The sequence below is a fragment of the Balaenoptera acutorostrata genome, chromosome 2 (genome assembly GCF_949987535.1).
Source record: "Balaenoptera acutorostrata chromosome 2, mBalAcu1.1, whole genome shotgun sequence".
NCBI lineage: Eukaryota > Metazoa > Chordata > Mammalia > Artiodactyla > Balaenopteridae > Balaenoptera > Balaenoptera acutorostrata.
In genome coordinates this window covers 120,569,646-120,591,554 of record NC_080065.1, presented here as the reverse complement: position 1 = coordinate 120,591,554, position 21,909 = coordinate 120,569,646, and the positions used below count along the sequence as shown (strand labels likewise).

The 21,909-nt window shown below is 36.0% G+C and overlaps 1 protein-coding gene across 2 annotated transcripts in view; it reads right to left on the bottom strand.

The window, feature by feature from the left end:
• Window positions 1-1,322: 1,322 nt before the first annotated feature.
• The window catches only part of DDX46 (DEAD-box helicase 46), a 52,282-nt gene continuing 31,695 nt past the window's right edge, over window positions 1,323-21,909 (bottom strand). The window contains exons 16-23 of one of the 2 annotated variants that reach the window (XM_007172164.2): window positions 17,488-17,681; window positions 15,714-15,851; window positions 15,249-15,398; window positions 12,235-12,411; window positions 9,840-10,058; window positions 9,292-9,436; window positions 2,876-2,949; window positions 1,323-1,695 (exon numbers count right to left, since the gene is read on the bottom strand). In XM_007172164.2, the coding sequence (XP_007172226.1) occupies window positions 1,648-1,695; window positions 2,876-2,949; window positions 9,292-9,436; window positions 9,840-10,058; window positions 12,235-12,411; window positions 15,249-15,398; window positions 15,714-15,851; window positions 17,488-17,681 (1,145 nt within the window). In that variant the 3' untranslated portion in view covers window positions 1,323-1,647. The remainder of the gene's footprint in view (window positions 1,696-2,875; window positions 2,950-9,291; window positions 9,437-9,839; window positions 10,059-12,234; window positions 12,412-15,248; window positions 15,399-15,713; window positions 15,852-17,487; window positions 17,682-21,909) is intronic. The other variant, XM_057540688.1, reaches the window with a different exon arrangement.

The window sequence follows — 21,909 nt, the reverse complement described above, 5'->3', positions numbered from 1 at the left end:
AAAAATCAAAGAGTGTGACACTAAAAAAACGTAATAACAGAGAAATGTGCTTCATTTTAACAAAATACTATCAGTGGCTTATTACAACTAGATATACAAACATAAAGGTAATAATGCTAAAATGATGTAAAACTCTGAATCTCCAAGTGATGGAGCAGGCTGAAGGGAGCACCAATTGCCATCAATGTGGGGCTGTAACATATTCTATCAAAAGAAACAAACTATCACTAGGTAACAAAAATAAGGATATAAATAAAATGGGGGGAGGGGGGAGGAGCCCAAGATGCCTGAAATCTTATAGTAAATGGTTTATTTGGTTCTGTTGTTACCTGTGTTGTGTCTGTTTTCTTCCTCTAAGAAAAAAAGAGGATATGCGAGGGATCCAAGAATATTTCCTAGTTATACCTTAGATTTTCATTAAGGATAACTTTATATTGAAGAAATCATGATTGATACTCCTTGTCACTTTAACCACCTAACGTACTATTAAAATAATTTAACAGCTATAATATTCTTTGGTTTTTTTCTCTTTTAAAAACTCTAAGTCAAGAATACTCAAAGGAACTTCTGTATCTTTTAATTTAAGAAATACATCTATTTAATTCCTGAAAATTTTATTTTTTCAAGGAGTGACAACAATATGAAGTTCTAATACACCAGGAGTCTTGAAAAAAATTAGGTGATCCAATTATAACAATTTAAATTAGAATATTCAGGAAATATATCTGAAGGCTCAAAAATATAATTTATGATTCTTTGTGAACTAAATTTCACTGAGAAATGCTTAAAGTCTAAGTTTAAAATGTGAGTGCCATTATGCTTTTTTTAAAGAAAGAAAATTCACAACCTACTCAATAATCCTGAAGAAAAATCAGATTGGTATGGTGTTTGCATGTACAGATGCATAAACGAACACTTTCAGGGGGAAAAAACAATCATATTAATATTTATAGGCTACAGATCACTTTCTTTTAAGGAAGATTAGAAAAGAGTTAGTAGCTAGGCACAGAGCCAGAGGTTGTGAGGGGAACCTAAAAGTAGTAAATACTAAAACTCTTAGCAGTGTAGAAGAATGCAAAAAATTCTTATACTACAAATTTTTAATTTTACAAAACCAAAAACCAGTCCAACTATGGCCCATATATGATAATAAAAATTGAAACAAAAACTGTGAACCCATTTTGTAAAAATTCTATTATAATATTCTCAAATCTAGTTCCTACTGTTCCACTGAGTCAAGTAAGATTTAAGCTCAAGGTGGTCACAAAATTAGAGAACTTTACCTTTTCTGAGGAGATTATCACAATTTCACTGCAAGAAGATAAGGTGAATAGCCCCTTAGCGACTTACATGCTTTATTTCCTTCAATGGAAAGTCCAAATATTTTAATTTTCTTACGCTTCTGGAATATTATCCAGATTTACATTAAAGGGCACTTTAATGAAAACTTTAAATATAGTTTGATAATTCTGGGGATACTTACTGAAAGAAGATTCGTTAGCAAATACTGGTTTCTTGTATTTAAAAAAAAAAAAATCAGCAAGACAGAATTTCAAAAATCTTAACTTAAAATACACTGTAAACTGTAGACAACAATTGCCACATGTATCACAGACCAGCACAGGTAAAAAGTTTTTTCCAGATGTTTTATAAGACTTTGTATCTTCCTTTATTTGTTGGTTGGTATGAATTTTGCTACAAGAGAAAATAAAAGGCATATGATCAGTAAAAGGGAGGAAAAAAAAAGAAATATGTTAAGTAATTTCCTTTACAAACTTATAAAACTATCAGATATTTAAAATAAAAAATATTAATATTATATTGAGGAAGAAAGAACTATTCAACAATCATCTCCCTGTGTTCACTCGACTGCTCCTTAACAATGGTTCTGAACCAACTTAATGGTGGTGACATTCTTTTTCTATCACTCCTTGGTGAAAGTCACTTGATTTAAACGTTGTTTTTATTCTTCCCTGTTGTTTTGTGTACCTTCTATTCTTTAAATTTTTTATCCACCCGAAAGAATGTTCTGTAAGGGAAATTTGAGAAAAGCCCTCAAAAACACATTCTTAGAGAAAGGATAAAGTTTCCTTTCAAAGGGTCCTCATCCCAATGTACACATTGTAGGGAGAGTTTACAGGGATGTGTCTGCTTCCTTTGGAAAGGTGGTCTATAAAAGGCCGCTTTATCCAAAAATTAAGTCCTCATCTAAGTTTAAAAACACTCAAAACACCTAAGTTTAAAAACACTGGCAAAAATGTAGAGAAACTGGAATTTTCATACACTGCTGAAGGTAACGTAAACTGGTATAACTACTCTGCTAAACTACACATACCCTATAACTAGCAACTCTACTCCAAGGTATATACTCAAGAAAAAAATATACTAACGTGTACCAAAGAGACGTGGAAGAATGTTCATAGAAGCATTATTCATAAAACCAAAAACTAAAATGACCTCCAAATCTAAAACATAAATTAACTGTGGTATATTCACATGCTTAAATACTATACTATTTAATACTATTGATTTCCTCAAAGTAATGTTGAGTGAAAGAAATCAGATATAAAAGAGTACACAGCATTTGATTCCACTTATATGGAGTTCAAAAATAGGCGAAACTAATCTGCAATGTTGAAAGTCAGAATAATGTTACATTTGGGGGCAATGAATAGTGACAAGGAGGGGCATGAGCAGGGCTTCTGGGATACTGGTGATGTTCTGTATTTCTTCAACTGGGTAGTGATCACATCAGTGTGCTTATTTTGTGAAAATTCATCAAACTATATGTATATCATTTGTCTACTTTTCTTATTTACATTATAGTTCAATAAAACATTTATTAAATAAATAAGTCCTTGAGGTTTTCACTCACCAGCCGAATCAGTTCTTCTTTTATAAGCCTGGTGATTTCTGCCTTTGCTTTCTGCACAGCCAGTTCATTGGCACCTGGTGAGTGAGTGGAGAACATTATTTGTATTACTAGAATGATGCTGGATGTTTATCTACTTCATAGAGATCGGTAGGTGACTTTCAGCAACATTGTACTACGTGCCAAGATAGTCTTTCAATACCTGGTGGAACACCATCTACATTGTATCATGGCTGCTTATTATTATGATTACTTTTAGAGTTTCAAAGGTAGCCAGTGAGGTTAGTGTTAAGAGTGTTAACGTTAGTGAGGTACTAGTGTTACAAGTTCTTGTTATGTTGGTATGCAAAGAAAAAATTCGCAATTTGTCCAGAAGAGAAGAAAAAGTAAAAGGAAAATATAACTTCCTCGGTTCATTTATTTAGCAAATATTTATTGGATGTTTATTATGCTCTTTAAAGTCAGCAAATGTTTTGGAAAAGTGTCACCTGAGCAAAGTCTTAAAAGATGAATGGAGGACTAGCCAAGTTGGAGGAGGAGAGATGACATGAAAAGTAATTTACAAAGGGAATCATGTGTGTAATGGTACAGATTAAGAAAGTCATGCTTAACTACTGAAAAGTAAGAGAAGTACAGCATGGTTGAAAAATTTTTTAAAGTGTGTGAAAGAACACAGCAAGATAGCCAAGTAGATGAGGTAGGCTGGAGACATCTGTATAGTTATAAATTCAAGAAACATTAAGCACCCACCATGTATGCTATACTATAAGAGATTCATTATACAAAGTACTCATTCATCTCTTTATGATCTTGTAGGCTACTAGAAAAACAAACTTGTAAAGATATTACAGCAAGATGAGTAGGTAGTAAGTAGTCTACCAGAGCAACTTTTATTTTATTTTTTAATAAAATTTTATTTATTTGTTTTTCGCTGCATTGGGTCTTCATTGCTGCGCGCAGGCTTTCTCTAGCTGTGGCAAGCAGGGGCTACTCTTCGTTGCAGTGCGCAGGCTTCTCATTGTGGTGGCTTCTCTTGTTGCAGAGCACAGGCTCTAGGTGCGCGGGCTTCAGTAGTTGTGGCACGCGGGCTCAGTAGTTGTGGCTCGCGGGCTCTAGACTGCAGGCTCGGTAGTTGTGGCACATGGGCTTAGTTGCTCTACAGCATGTGGGATCTTCCCAGACCAGGTCTCGAACCCGTGTCCCCTGCACTGGCAGGCGGAGTCTTAACCAGTGCACCACCAGGGAAGTCCCCAGAGCAACTTTTAAGTATCACTTCTTCCAAGAATCTTTCCCTAACTTCTCCAGGTGGGGTTAAGTGTTTTCTCCCTCAGGGCTCTCACAGGATTGTGTTCATACCATCATTAAAGCACATTTTTTTTTTTTGGCCACACGTGTGGCATGCGGAATCTTAGTTCCCTGAGAAGGAATTGAACCCCTGCCCCCAGCAGTGGAAGCGTGGAGTCTTAACCACTGGACCGCCAGGGAAGTCCCTGAAAGCACATTTTTAGGGCAGAATGGACAAGACGTTTTTTTCTGACTAGATGTGAACAGTGAAGAAGAGGAACAAAGATGCTAAGAGTTGAGTACCAAGTAAAGAAAATAACAGGTAATAAAGGAGATATTGAATCCAAGAGGAAGAACAGGTGCTACTATTAGCAGTGATAGTGGATGAAATTCGATTCTGAGACCGTTGTGGCTGAGGTGCTCAGGGGACACCAAGTTGGAAATTTCAGTAAGGCCAATGGAAACAAGGAGCAGAAGTAGAGGAGAGATGGAGATTAGAGAGCCATCAAGGGTAAGTGTGGAGGGATTTGAAGCCAGGGGACAATGCCAGGAAGTAGGTACATCTAGAGAGGTAACACGGTGCACACCTATAAAAGGAATAGAGCTGGACCAAAGAAGTAGACTAGAGATTAAGGACTAGGAGTGAAATGTCAAAGAATAAAAGAAGAACTGGGGTTGTAGAGAACTATGTTTTTATCATTAAAAAAAAAAAAAAATTTTTTTTTTTTGGTTGCCCCGCATGGCATGTGGAACTTCCCCGACCAGAGATCAAACCCATGTCCCCTGCAGTAGAAGCTCAAAGTCTTAACCACTGAGCCACCGGGAAGTCCTGTTTTTATCATTTTATATAAGAAAATCAAATAAGGAAAACAATTCACAAGAAATGGGAAAATTTCCCCCCGTATTAGATATGCTAACTTTTTCAAACCCATAGAGAGGAGAGGAGAGGAGAGGAAAGGAGGAAGGCAGGAGTGGGAGGGAGAAGAGGAAAAGAAACGGGAGGGGGGAGGGGAGGAGGAGGAAGTGGAGAAAGAAGAGGAGGAGAAGAAGGAGGAAGAAAAAGAAACAGTTTAACAACAGGAAGGAAAGGGCCATGAGTATGGCTGTGAAGTCACAGCAACATATCTAATTTAAGTCCTACACCTCGACCAGCCACTGACCACAACATTTTAAAGCTGTGGGTGCTGGAAGGGAAGAGAGGTGGATGAATGTGAAGCCAAGGGTATAATCAAGAGCCAAGCCAGAATGAAAATTATTAAAAAAATGAAATTCAGGAGGAAAATATGCTACTTGGAATGAGTTGATGTGTAGCCTGTTGACATTCTCTGCTGTTTTAAAAAGAAGGAAAATGATACTCCCACCCAGCTCCAAGTGAAGAGCAATTTTCCTGCGTTAGTTAGAGCCTGACCATTTGGACCAGTTTAAATTTTTGACTGACACAGCTTCTTTAGGTAATAGGTTACATATGTTTATAAGCTGTCATGAAAAAGTGGCATTTCCTTTCATTGGTCCCAAAACAACTCTGGCTGCTTTTAAGGGATTCTCCACTAGTAAAAACAGAGGGTCACAAAACAGGCTATAAATTATACAGGCTGGCTAGGCACGTACGTCCTTCCTGTTCTCCTTCGCACTGCCGGGAGCTGCTGAGCCACACAGAGCCTCTAAGGAGCCAGGCAGTGGGGTCCCTCCAATTACAGAACTAGAAACAGATGACACTAGGCTCCTTCCAACACCTGTTTTCATCCTATTAGTGTTCAGTTGATTTGGTTGGAGTTTCAAAAACTAAAAGATCCTTTAAATCTAATCATCTATGAAAATTCTCAAAGCTTTACGTCATTTTAATTACCAATCTCCAGCTCTTATTTAGCATATTTATGTCGCCAGAATTCTCAAGATTCATTTCTGACAAGGTTATCTTTTTACTAGGGGAGAAAAACCTTGCTTAGATTATAAAAATTAGATGTTACTTCCTAAGTACAAGTTGACAGTGGAAAGAAGCGCCCAGAACCATTTTAGGTGGATAGAAAAGTCAGCAGAAGCTGTGGGCTTCTCATTTCACTTCACTTGGTAGTATAGGAGATGTGTTCTGATAAAGTTATATACAAATTAAACCTGGCATACATTAATTATACTACACTAAATAAGTATAATTACCTTTAAATTAATAAATTATATATGGGATCCTTTTTCAAAGCAAACAATCATCTCTGATTTACCTCTTTAAAAGGCAGTCATTTAAAATACTGGTTTTGAAATCTTAGAGATAGAATAAACTACAGTTACGTTATTGCAAAAAAAAAATAATAAAAATAAAATACAATACTGGTTTTGCTTAAATGACACCTATGACATTCAAGCTGAATATACAAGGATGACTCCATGTTTACCAAAGGTTTTATCATCAGATTCTACTGAATGACATCCTGTATGGCCTAATGAACACAGTAGCAAGAGAAAGCTGTCCAGTTCCAAGTGCAGAAAGATGTCAGTGTAATTTTCTCTCCTTGAACGCTGAGGTGCCAGCAACCCACATTTTACCTCACAATAAGGAACAGTGTCACATGATTCAGAAACACACTGAGTCACTGGCAGAGCAAAAGTCTTTCAGGATACATAAAAGGGTGCCATTTAAAAACCTGACTTGAAATAGATATGATCCAGGTTCTCAAAGTCACAATCACAAATAAAAAAATACGACTTGCCTAGTTCTGGACCCACATTCTTTGCACACCATTTAACATATGTATGAATCTTACTGTACTGTAAAGGTAGAATTTCAATAATATGGAAAACATAAAGGCTATATCTGAGTTTTACCTTTGCCACAATTCATCATTATTCATTTTAAAAAGTCCAAAAGTGAGAGTGATATCAGTGAAAATGGCACAGGAGGGAACTTCAAAAGCCCGTCCCTCCACAAAAGCAGTGAATAAACTTGCAAAAACTGTTAAAATCAATTTTATCAGAACTCAGAAACTAATAAAAACCTTACATCAACCACAGGCAAACCCTTATTAAAGGAGAAAAAAACAAAAACAAAAACCCAGCTCAATCCTGGTAACAAAACTTTTCTGTTTTTTAACTTACTCTGATCCTATCAAGCATTTTGACCAGGAAACAACTTCTACTTAGGGTAAATGGGATGCACACTGCACGTGCATTTCTCTTCTTGTAGTCTTTATGTTAAGAAGTCACACAAAAACAATTTGAGGTCACCAGTTTAAAGTAAATAGGCACAGTACTAACTTACTTTCACATCTGTGAAATTCTCTTTGTTTTGGCCAGGAAAGAATCAAACCCTAAAAATAAGTCCTCATATATATTTAAATCATTTTTAGTTTATATTTATTTCAGTAAGGAACTTACCTACAGTTATAAAGTCTTCACAACAATCAAAGGAATGCCAAAATATAACAAGAAAATACTAACTAGTGATAAACCTTATTTACAATATACTTTCAGTTTATACTTCCATTGATCTTTCCAGCAACAAACTTTAGAGCTGAGCTAGCCAATTCAGTAGCCATCAGCTACGTGGCTATTTAGATTTAAGTTAATAAAAATTAAATTAAATTTAAAATTTCTTGGTCACACTGGCCATATTTCAAGTGCTCCATAGCCATCAGAGTTTTTATTGGACAGTGCGGCTTTAGAGAGATCACATGGATATACCTGTCAAATAATATTTTGTGTACAGAACAGAAGTGGCTCTAGAGCATGATCAGATGCATTATTCAGAAAATTTATCAAGTGCCTACCATGTGTCAGACACTGGGAATACAGCAGATGATAAAGTCACTGCATTCACAGAGCTCTAGTAGGGGAGACAGAAACAAGTAAAAATATACTATAATTTCTATGTAATGAGTACTGTGAAGAAAAACAAAGCAAGTAAAGAGCTACAGAGTGGTGAAATGAGATCAAGTAAGGCTTCCTTGTTAGAAGTGATGTGTATAACTCGAAGGACTAGACTGGTGTTTAAGATTATACAAGGTGTGGGAGAGCTCCTTTGCAGCCAACTAAGCCATTTAAGCAGTAGGTATGCAGACTCTGGATTTACATGACACACGGAGTAAAACCTCTTCACAGCTCCAACACCAGTGTTCAAAAAATATTTAGTTTATTAAATAGAAGAAATGGATCTGTGGCTGGTTTATGCTTAAAAATCTATTATAAAAATGTTCAAATTAAATATAAATGAAGGGAGACAAGTTATCTACCATGCAGTAGATAACAAAGTAGGAAAAAAAATCAAACTGGAAACTGTCTTTTGAATTCATTCATGAATGTATAAAATAAGGTTTAAAAACACACTTGATCACTCTTAGATAACGCATTACTTATACCCTTTGAGGGACTTCCTTGGTGGCGCAGTGGTTAAGAATCCGCCTGCCAATGCAGGGGACGTGGGTTCGAGCCCTGGTCCGGGAAGATCCCACATGTTGCAGAGCAACTAAGCCCGTGCGCCACAACTACTGAGGCCTGTGCTCTACAACCCGCGTGCTGCAACTACTGAAGCCCACCCGCCTAGAGCCCATGCTCCACAACAAGAGAAGCCACCGCAATGAGAAGCCTGCACACCGCAACAAAGAGTAGCCCCCGATGGCCACAACTAGAGAAAGTCCGAGCACAACAACGAAGACCCAACTCAGCCAAAAATAAAAAAATAAATATACCCTGTGAGTTATGGTATTAATTGTCCTATTCTATTTTTTAAAAAGGTATGTATGAACTTTTAGGCATAAAATCAGAGGCAATATTTGCTTGGATAAACAAGCATTAAGTGGACTATTATATATAGTTGATTTACTTTCTAACCTAAACTTTGGCCTGAACGTTCTACTTACTGGAAGCATAAACAGACCAGTCCCGAAAATACATGTTTTCTTATAGAGTGATTTTCAATTTGACCAAATTGTCAAAACTGAAAGAGTCCCAAACACAGATTATTCACCTCTATATATGTACTAAACTTCTAAATAAAGACCACAATGATAGATGAAATTATTTTTTTTCTTATAGGTGTTCCTTATTTTCAGTCCTCTCTAGAACTGACCTCATATTCTTTCTGTGTCTATTACATCTATATCAACTGTGATCTAACTCAAGATTGAAACAGAACGAACAGTACATACTTTCAATTGCCAAGTAAATTTTCCGCTCTCCTTCCTTGGGTTCTTTGCCAGGTGGGAAGTATGTTCCTCTGATTGTAATTGCAGCTTCAGAATATTCACTGATTCTCTGCAGAGCTTCCTTAGAGGTAACTTTCCACCTAGCAGTCTATGAAATAAAGAGTGGGGGGACAATTATACTCCAATAAAGATGTTAAAAAAAATAAATAAATAAATAAATAAATAAAATAAAATAAAAAAGAGTGGGGGGAAAAAATCACTTTACAACAGAATAAAGAAACCTGATGTACTGACAAAGAATAGGTTAACTAAATCATATTATGGTCAATATTAAGATTATAATTAACACCTACATCATAAATTCATTTAGATTCTAATGTAACTAGAACATAATCATAAAAATGGAATTTCTAGTGTTGTCTCCCCATCTAGATAAAAAGTAAAGCAGCCATTTAAATGTTCATGGGGTTTAAACAAGGCATTTTCGCTCCTAAAAAAGGAGTTTCTACTCTACAATAATAAAAAAAAAAAAGTTTAAATCTGTTACTTGCCTGTGGGAAGTCATTGATCTCTAATTCTTCTTCATATCTCTTAAAAGATTCATTCTGTCCACCATCCTGTCTCTCCTCTTCTTGTTTCTCCAAAGGCACATAATTAAGCTTGGCATTGATCTTTTCAGCAAGTTGCTCTGCAATGGTTTTTGCAGAGACAGTGGGAGCCAGGATGGTGCCACCTCTGAGAATTGCATTGGTGGCCTGCTGCATCACATCCTGCAGTTAAAGAAGACCTGCAGTCAAATCCCAAATGAGGGCAGAGGCAAGACCAAAGATCCCACCACAAAGTATTCTCTGGAAAGCCACTAACTAAAAGCATCTTTCTAATGTAGAGTGCTACCCGTAAGTGCAATTTAACAGCAGATATTTATAACAGACAGTTTAATGTATCTCCCTTACTTGATGAGAAAACAAGAATATTCAATTCTACATTAAAAATTCTACTGATCTTAGATAATTAGGTAACTCTTGATATCAAATATAGTACAATATTTCTAAAATCATTTACATACTTTGTGGCTACTAGGAGTTTCCTCTGAATCAGAATCTTTGCCCACTACCACCACTGAGCTCTTCCTCCCTCCACGGACCAACCCAACATTCTATAAATTACAGTAAATGACTTTACTCAACACATTTTTTTAAAATTTGAACTTAATTTTACTATGTGCCTAATGCAGAGATAATTCTTCTGTGGGTAATACACGACTCACACCTCAAGCTCTTCCAACAACAGCGAAAAGTTAGAGCCATTTGCTTTCACAATAACGAGTTATTAGTAGCAATAATCCAAGACAATATTAGGGGAGGTGCTGTGTCCCTGTTGTCAGAAGAGGCACAGGCGTGAGTATAGTAAACACTTCATAGTAACTCACTGTAACTCACTGGCTAAATAAACAGATGCAGAGACCCAAGGCTCTAAGCCTTGATTGTGGCTGCCTCACTGGGTCAGCCCACTGGCCTCTAGCTTGGTCATCCCACTTGGACAATACAGACCTGAACCTATACAGGCTACTGGACACAGGGCCCTGCAGGTCCCCAAACTCTCAAAATCTTAAAAATACTGTCAAAATTAACAAATTGTTCTTTAGGAATGCTATGAAAATTTAACCTTAGTTAAAAATTAAGTTAACCAAAATGCTGGAGAGGGTGTGGAGAAAAGTGAACCCTCCTACACTGTTGGTGCGAATGTAAACTGGTGCAGCAACTATGGAGAACAGTATGGAGGTTCCTCAAAAAACTAAAAGTAGAGTTGCTATATGATCCAGCAATCCCACTCCTGGGAATATATCTGGACAAAACTATAATTCAAAAAGATACATGCACCCTTATGTTCATAGCAGCACAATTTACAATAGCCAAGACATGGAAACAACCTAAATGTCCAGGAATGGATAAAGAAGATATGTGTATACAAACACACACACACACGTACATATATGTACATATATACATACACATAATGGAATACTACTCAGCCATAAAAAAGAATGAAATAATGCCATTTGCAGCAACATGATGAACCTAGAGATTATCATACTAAGCAAAGTAAGTCAGGAAGAGAAAGACAAATACCATATGATATTACTTATATGTGGAATCTAAAATATGACACAAATGAACCTATCTACAAAACAGAAACAGACTCAGACATAGAGAACAGACTTGTTTGTGGTTGCCAAGGGGGAGGGGGGTGGGGGAGGGATGGATTGGGAGTTTGGGATTAGCAGATGCAAACTATTATATAGAGAATGCGTAAAGAAGGTCCTATTGTATAGCAGAGAGAACTATATTCAATATCCTATAATAAACCATAATGGAAAAGAGTAAGAATATTTATATATGTACAACTGAATCACTTTGCTGTACAGCAAAAACTATCACAACACTATAAATCAACTATACTTCAAAAAAAAAAAAAAATTAAGTTAACCAAAAAACTCCCAAGAGAAACAAGGCAAGTGAAATATTTAACACATTTTCCCACTGTCTAAACCCATGTTAGTTTCAGTTATGTAACTGGATATTCGTACTTCCAAGGTATTGTTTGTGTGCCCAATAACCCACCTAATATAAACAGAAAAGAAAGAAAAGAGAGTTATTTCTTTAGGATTTTGGTAAGATCAATCAGAATACTACTTTATAAAATTATCCATGGTTAACATGCTTAACAGTTAGGCCTTCCAGAATAGGCATTAAAACCTCAGTTAACCACACTAGAGAAATCACCCAAATATAATAATTGAAGAATTCTGTATTGAGAATAATGTTAAATGCTTACTACCTCAATGTCTAAAATAACTTCTTGTTCACTTGTGCTGACATAATTCCTGAAAAGCATTTAAATCAAAGAACTTACAAGAAGTACTAAGACTTGGAACAAATTACTTAATACCTGAGACTCAATGCCCAAATTCTTCTGAGCATTGATTCTAAGAGCCAATCTCTTTGCAATTTCTAACTTCTCAGCATTTCCTGCAGTTGGAGCAGGAACACTAGATGTTCCAGGAGCAGCCATATCCTTCACTCTCTTCTTTGAATTAAACATGCTTTCAATTTGCTCATCAATCTAAACAAGAAGAAAAAGGATTAGTAAAAATCTAATTAAAAATACCAATTTATAAAGGGAGAAGAGGAGGGGAAGGGGAAAGGAAAGGGAGGAGAGGGGAGAGGGGAGAGAGGGAGGGAGGAAGGAAGGAAAGAAAGAAACAGATACAAGGCTGCAAGAACCACTTCAGCAGACTCCTGAGTGGTACAGATACATCCCAATTCAGTAAATGAAGAACATGTGCTGTCAAGACAGAGCAGACAACTTGATGCAGCTGAGTTGCTCCAGGGCCACGGCCTTAAGGCCACATTACATACACTGCAATGAAAGAGGCTGGACGAAGGGCAATAACTCAAGACCAGTGGACATCTAAAAATACAGTCAGTGGTTCCCAGGGGAAATGCTGCAACAGGGTTCCTAAAATTCTTCCCAACTCCAAAAATGCAATTGGATTTACCAAAAAACTGGGTAAGAGAATCAGGAAAAAAAGCCTTTATTGTTTTTTTCCTTCAAGGAAGGAAAGAAATGAAGGTTGGTTTCCCCATCAAAGCAAGAGCAATGCTGAAAATTAGGCTAATATTTTAAATCTCAAATGAGGAGCAAGCTTTTTTCAGGGTTTAAAATTAATTAGGTTAATTTAGAAAGACCTTTTACTGAAATGGAAACAGACAACTTATCTTCTTTTTAAAATATTTGTTATCTAATAAGGGGTTTGAGTTACCAACTACTTTTAAACTAACATTTAATTAACGCTTTTAAATTAAACAGCATACATGGCGTTAAAATCCAAAACAAATGCATAAATCAGGAATGGGGAAGGTATATGGAGCTAGTTGACAGGGGTAACTTTACTTTTAACTTTATTCACTTTAGTATTGCTCTATTTTTTTACAAAACTTATATAATATTTTAACAAGAAGGAAAAAAATCAACATATTTCATTATGAGATTTTTTAAAAATGTTTAAGTAACATAAAAAAACTGAGGTGGTTTTAAAAACAAAGCCACATACTATTTAATACTCTTCCCTCCAAGAGGTGGAGCCTCTCCTTAAATGTGGGCTGGACTTAGTGACTTGTTTCTAACAGACAAAAAAAAGTGGAAAAGCCAGTATGTAACCTCAGAGACTAGTCATAAAAGGTACTAAGGCTTTCCTCTTTGCTCTCTCTTGGATCACTCATTCTGGGGCAGCCAGCTGCCATGCTGTAAGGACACAAATGCAAAGTGAAGAACAGAGGCATCCTACCAACATTAAAGTGACTGAGCCATCTTGGAAGAAGATGGTCCTGCATCAGTGAAGCCTTCAGATAACTGCAACCTGGGACAACAGCTTGACTGCAACCTCATGAGACCCTAAGTAAGAACTACTTGGCTAAACTGCTCCTGATTTCCTAACCCTCAGGAATCATGAGATAATAAATGTTTATTGTTTTAACTTACTAAGTTTTGGATTGATTTGTTACATGGTAACAAATAACTAAAATATTGACTTAATTGAATTTTAAGCCAGTATGGTATGCTAGTAAGAAATGGCCTAGAGTTAATAGGAGACCTTGGTTCTGGTCCTGGCTGTGCTTAACAGCCAGTGTGGTCATTTCCTGAAATGACAAGATCAGATTGAATTCCTGATTTCCTAAATTGTATTCTGAGCTAAGGTTTAACCGGGTATGTTTCAAAAACAAAAAAAAAGTTCTATGATCAAATATCAAATATGTTGGAAGATTTCTGGGTCAAATAAAGTTAAATAAGATTATTTTATTAATGACTTTTCACATCCTTTGATAGGATACCACTAATAGTGGTATATATTAGGCAGATTTTCCAAAATTATTTTGTAATGAAAACATCTAAAGCTCAAGCTCCTGGGATTAGGGCTCCAAAGAATACTCTGTGAAACCCTTAACTTGCTGAGTCCTCAAGGTCCCTTTTCACTGGGTTACAAATAATTCCGTAAGCTAAGAACATGGGCTTTGAAGTAAGAACAGAACGGGTACAGATCCCAGCTCCTCCCCATAACAGCTATGCAAATCTGAAAAGGTTATTATTTCTTTCTAAGCCTCGGTCTCAATTATAAAATGGGAATACTCTGAGTATCCACTCATCTGGCTATTGTGAGGAAGTAAATGAAATAATCCCTATAAAGCCCTTTGCACAGGACATGGCACTTAGTAGCACTCAATAAATGTTGACTATTATTATTAATAAGGATGTTGTATAACAATTAAATTGTAAAAGATTAAAAAACAATATTAGTACCAATGATGTTAAAGATACAAGGAGCCAGGCACTCTTATGTAACACTACTGTGAGTGCAAACTGGTACTCACCTTGCAGGAGAACAATCTGACAACGTTTTAAGACCAAATTAGATATACCCTTTGGCCTAGCAACTTCCATTTATACATTCATCCTCAAGACTTAATGCGACGAATGTGCAAGGTTTAATGCTCAAGAATGAGCGACGAAGTAAAGTATATTCCAAATAAAGAATATATGGAAACAAACATGTTTGTTTCCATATATTCAAAAATAGGGATTTGATTCATTAAACTGTGGAACATCCATATAATGAAATATGTAACCAAAGAATAGCATAAGAGTGAATTTACTAAAAGGGAAGATTTCAACATAGGACTATTGTAAAGAAGATTATAAAGCAGTATGATCTCATTTTTATGAAAATACAGAAATACAGGCATATGTGAATACGTCTGTATACACAGAAAAAAACTGAGAAGGGTACATAACGAAAAGTTTCCAGTAACTTGCTAACTAAACAAGCCTATGGTAAAACCTCCAGTACAAAAGGAATAACTGCTTCAACTGGTAAGAATAAGGCTTAGAACAACAATACTTACATCAACTGCAGCATCCTCATCATCTGAATCTTGAAGACCAAGAGCAGCTTTTTGTAACTTCTTTCTCTCATTTGCCAAAGCTTGTTCTGTTTCATCAAACTTGAATCCCTTACCAGAGAACCCACTACTTTTTTTAATTATTTTCCCTTCCTTTCAAGGAAAAACAAGAAAGTTAATTTCATAATAAAAAACTTTAATGTTCAGGAATTTATGGCAATTAAATATTTTTCAAGGCGGTGTATGACAATGTAACAAAAACATTTCATCTAGCATATGAGAAAAAAAGAACTCTATGTAGACTACAAAAAATACTAAGTGGAAGCAAAAGGGAGCATTTTGTTTTCACTCCTTTCCCTTCCTCTCTAAAGAGATAAATGAAAATAATCCTATCAAGATTTACAGGTATTAAATATTCAAGATTTAGAACACAATGACTTGCATAAAAATGAGAGTTAAGAAACTCACAGCTTTCTGTTGATCTTTGAAATCACTCCAAAGTTTCTCTAGATCAGGTGGCACTGCAGTCCCTGACAATTCAAGGGCTTTAATTATATCACCAGCATACCGAGCCTGATCTTCTGTGATGAAAGTATAGGCGTAGCCCTAGTGAATGATGAAAAAGTGGTACTATTAAACACTAACAAGATGAATCCTCCTTAGATCACAAATAAGATAAAATCTGAGTCACCTAATACACCCTCTTTAAGATGACTCCATTACTAAAGAATTTCAAAGACCACAAAAGAGTCCTACTAAATTCTTTAATGGTTGAAAGTGAAATACCTAAGTTTAATATTTAAAAATAAGCAAAACCAGAAAATTTCTAATCTCTTTATGCATAAAGGGAAATACATGTGATTTTTACATAAATGCACAATTCCACTGTCATAAGTATTAACTTTAATATATCTTATTTCTCCCTTTTTGCTTGCATTCCCTTCCTCCACTACCTACTGCACCTCTCTACCCCAGCTAACCTGTATTAACGTCCTAGAATACAGCTTCCCATATTTTTTAAAGACCAATTAAAAGATATAAAAACATACACACATGTATATCTGGTATGTTTTTAACATATACAAAAATGAAGTCAGCTACATCACTTCCCTGGGATTCTCTAAAGCCTAAGGATGCAGGTGTCCCCAGCAGCTCTTTGGTTCAGGCAAGAGAAAGACTGGAGTTGTAAGTAGAGGAACAGCAAACTACAATTAGATTGCCATCTTCACAAAAAGCTCTACCCTACCAGTGAACTGCTATAAATTTTAAAACATGATTTAATATTTTATTTCAGGAGTACCTAGTTACCAGATTTGACCCATGGCCTACTTTTATACGACCCATGAACTAAAAGTGGTATTACATTTTTTAGGGTTGTGTATACACACACACACACACACACACACACACACACACATGATGTGACAGAGACTGTGTGTGGCCCAAAAAGGCTACAATTTTAACTACCTGGCCCTTTACACAAAAAGTTTCCCAAATCCACAGAATAACTCAGGTTAAAAGAATAAATGCCATCACTACTTATTAGCTATGTAAATTTGGCAAGTAACAATGTCAGTGTGCCTCAACTTTTCTCATCTGTTAAAAGGGGTAATATTATCCATCTCAAAGGGAATTTGTGAGAATAAAATGAGATGATGTATGTAAAGCACTCAAAACAGTGGTGGGCATTTAATAAATACTCCATAAATATAACCTATTAATATTATTATTGCTTCAGTATGTAGAAATGTCCATGGTTGTAATATCAAATATATCACCATCAGTGCTTCCAACAATGGAATATTCTGCTGCCTTCAAAAAGAATAAGTTAGAACTATATACTTAACAGAATACAGATAAGTCAAAAAAGCAAATAATATTCATGTGTATGGGGGGGTGAGAACAGGGGTGATAGGTGTGGGCTGAGTGTATTTCATGATCCCTTATTTTAAAAAAAGCAATGAAAGATCTTGAACTATATGCATGTATGTATATACAGAAATTTTTAGGTGGGGAAAAATACCTTTTGGGGACACAAATGGTTAACACTATCTGCCTACAGAGAACAGCACTTAAGACATGTATATGTATATAAATGATGAACATCAACTATTCCCCATACTCTGATGATGAAGGATTTTCAGAATGTCCCCATAACTCCCATTATCTCCTCTTTATAATCATAAAGAAACACTTGTATTTTAACATAATAGAAATCAACTTTAAAAGCAATTATTTTTACTTTGTTGCCTGCTCTTCCAGTCCGTCCTGCTCTGTGCACATAATCCTCATAATGGTTGGGGCAGCTATAATTTACTACAAGAATCAGATGTTTCACATCTAGGCCTCGGGCAGCAACTGACGTAGCAACAAGAAGTTTGCAGGTCCCATTCTTAAAATCATTTATGATGCTATCTCTGTCATATTGATCAATGCCTGCAAGTAAATTAAAGAGTTGTAAAACCACATATTCAAATTAAATTTTCCATTTCCTCTGACATTCAGACAAAGAAGTTAAACACGGGGTAAAGAACAAATCCAACTTATATTGACCACATGTCCAACAACTACCATATAGAAAGTAAAAGACTTGGGGGGGGGGTTGGTGAGGAGTGATAAATTAGGAGTTTGGGATTAAAATATACACACTACTATATATAAAATAGATAACCAACAAGGATCTACAGTATAGCATAGGAAACTATACTCAACATCTTATAATAACCTATAATTGAAAAGAAACTATAAGAGAATAGATATAATATATAACTGAATCATTTTGCTGTGCACCTGAAACACAACACTGTAAATCAACTACATTTCAATAAAAAATTAAAAAAAAAATACTAAGGAAATTTAATGGCAAGATCAAAAGTTACTGCTATTTACGAATTCCAAATCTGCCCTGTTTTGCCCCCTTTCTTATATATAAGGCTTATCACTCCAGAAGCCCAACCTCAGAATCACTAACCTATATCTCTTATGGGGGCAAATGGGAAAAAGGCAGGTACATTCAGCCTATATTGACAGGATTCAGATCTTTCTAATTCTCTCATAGGTTATTTAGAGCCTTGCTACTCACAGTTTTGTCCCAAGAACCAGGAGCAGCATCACATGAGAGCTTGTCAGAAATGCAGAATCTCCCCAAACTACTGAGTCAGATTCTGCATTTTAACAAGACCCATAGGTGATTACATATGCACATTAAAGTTTATGTGGTGCACTGCTTAAAAAGTACCCAACTGGATCTCTCTTAAAATTTGTTACTCAAAGAGCCTCAGGATGAGTGACAAAGCAGAGCATAAAATACCAAAATGTTCTTTTACAAAATGTCCAGGCCACAAATATACTTTATGACGGGGTACCTGGGAATCTCTAGTAATCAGAGAAGGGAATGGGATAAATTCTCAAACCTTGAAATTCATTTTTGCAGCAAGAGATATTCTAACATTCCGTATAAAACCTGTGTTTAACATATACAGAACATTTAGCATCTAAATATTTATCAATATTAATTTACATTACCTAAAGTTTTAAATGTACTCTTCAAAGACTGAATTATGGAAAATATTTGGATCTTATCTCAAGGAAACTAGGATCCAACACTGTACCCAAAAACCTCATAAGAAAAATTAGTGGAATCAGTAACAATATACATTAAGTTTATAATTTAAAAATACCACAACTTTTACTGTAGACCGACGTATCCTGACACATATGCAGTAGAGTTAGTAGTTAATGGCAGCAACCATTAACCCTCTTCCTTTTTAACATGACCTCAATTTTGTTATCCACCCAACACATGGTCACATATATCAAGCCAGAGATGAGCCTAATTCTCAGTCTCAGGAGGTGAGTAATGATTAGTGTAAACTAGCCCTTCTCAAACTTTCTGTGCTCAGGTTGTCTGTGCACTCTTAAAATTAATAAGAACCAGACCCAGAGAGCTTTAGTTTATCTAGGTCATCTTTATCAATATTTAATGTATTAGAAACTAGAACTGAGGAAAATTTTAAATATTTATTAACTTTTTAAAAAATAATAAAACAATTACATGCTAAAAAAATATATTTTTGTGAAAAGTAACTTTTCCAAAACAATAAAAATAAGGTGCTTCACATTTTTGCAAATCTCTTTGATATCTGGCTTAATAGAAGATAGTTGGAGTCTCATATCTTCTGCATTCAATCTGTTGCAATTTAACACGCTGTGCAACCTCTAGAAAGCTATACTACATATACACTGATGAAAGAATGAAAGTGAAAAAGGCAAATAACTTGGCAGGGTTATTATGGAAATATTTTTGACCTCATGAAACCCCTGAAAATCTCAGAAACCTCAGGGGTGCAAGGATAATACATTAAGAACCATTTGTCATTCCCTTGTCTTTGAATGAATTAGGCATAAGCATGTGAAGCAATTCTGACCAAAAAGATAAAAGAAGTACAGACAGGGGATTATGGGGAAAAATTTCCTTACATATATAAAAAAATACACATTTACATCAAGGTAGGGGAAATCTTACAGACTAACCCTCCTGTGGGTAACAACTATGAATTCTGGACAAAATATAAAAAACTAACTACCTGAAGGCACCAGAGAGTGACTAAAAGAAGGCAGAAACTGGAAGGGAGTTGACACCTGGAAGAATGCAATGGCACTGGTTGAGTTTACAGGATTTTACTTCTTTATTTTAAACTTTCTGTTTGGGAGCGGGCCCTGAGCAGCCCAGGTAGGGAAGTCAAAACCTGAACAGAAACAGTCTTACTGACAAGAAGAAACAAGAAGAAAGCATTCAGGATAAACTCAGGACCAGAAAAGAGGGGATAAATCCCAGAAAGAACAACAGAGCAGGCACGTCCAACAGTGCATAAAAACATTGTCCAAGGACTTCCCTGGTGGCAGAGTGGTTAAGAATCTGCCTGCCAATGTAGGGGACATGGGTTCGAGCCCAGGTCCGGGAAGATCCCACATGCCGCGGAGCAACTAAGTCCATGTGCCACAACTACTGAAGCCCATGCGCCCTAGAGCCCACGCACCACAACTACTGAGCCCACATGCCACAAGTACTGAAGCTCATGCATCTAGAACCTGTGCTGCGCAACAAGAGAAGCCACCGCACCGCAACAAAGCCCCCGCTCACTGGAACTAGAGAAAGCCTGGGTGCAGAAACGAGGAAGGGAGGGAGGGAGGAAGGAATAAAATTAAAAACAAAAAAAAACGCTGCCCAAATATCTGACACCTAAACTATACACACATGCGGCAGAATCCAAGTAGCCCAGCTCTGGCTGAAAGAAATTATTAGAAATTTCAGAGGCTGCCCATTACAAGAAAGACAGTTTCAAATACGGGTCCAGCCAAGTTAATGCCCTATTTAAAAAAAAAAAAAACTTAAATAAAACATAAGAGAATTCAGACTCTACAAGGTATCATTCACAAAGGCCAGTATACAAACCAAAATTACTAGACATACAAAGAAACAGAAAACTATAAAACAAAATCAAAAGAAAAGATAATAGAAACTGACTTCAGATGACCAAGACATTATAATTAATAGTCAAAGATTTTAAAGCAACTATTATAATTGTGATCAAGGAAAAAAACTTTTAAATGCTTATAATGAATGGCTAGGAAATTTAATTAGAGAATCAGTAAAATATAAAAGAGAGCCAACTGGAAATTCTAGAACTAAAAAAAATACAATAATTGAATTTAAAAATTCACTGAATGGGCTTATTATTAGCAGATAAGAGATGACCAAAAACACACAGTGAACTTGAAGACAGAGTCAAAGAAATTATTCAGTCTTAGAGAGGAAAAAGATTGAAAAACAAAGACTGAACATACCATCAGTGATATGTGAGACAGAATCAAAAGGCTTAACATACACACAATTGGAGTCCCAAAAAGAGAGAAGAAAATAGGGCAGTAAAACAATCAATCAATCAATAAATCAAGAAATAACAGTCAAGGGACTTCCCTGGTGGCGCAGTGGATAAGACTCCACACTCCCAGTGCAGGGGGCCCAGGTTCGATCCCTGGTAAGGGAACTAGATCCCACACGCATGCCGCGACTAACAGTTCACATGCCACAACTAAGGAGCCTGCCTTCCGCAACTAAGACCTGGTGCAACCAAATTAATTAATTAAATAATTAATTTTTTAAAAAAGAAATAACAGCCAAGAATTTCCCAAATTAGATGCAAGACATAAATTTACAGATTCTAGAAGGCAGTAAACCCCAAGGAGAATGACTACAAAGAAAATCATATCTAAATCAACTTACCATACGACCCAGCTATCCCATTCCTGGTTATCTACCCTTGAGAAATGAAATGTTCACACAAAAATCTGGACTTACATATTTAATAGCAGCTCTATTCATAATTGTCTAAAACTGGAAACAACCCAAATGTCCTTCAACAGATAAAGAAATACACAAACAGTGGTACATCCACACAAAATATACTATTAGATAATAAAAAGAAATGAACAATGCAACAACTTGAATGGATCTCAAAGCCATCACGCTGAGTGAAAAAAAAGCCAACTGCAAAAAGTTGTATAATGTATGACTGCATTTATAAACATTCTTATAAGAGCACATCAGTGGTTTCAAGGAGCTATGTACAAGAGGAAAGAGAACCTTAGAGTTACTCTGCAT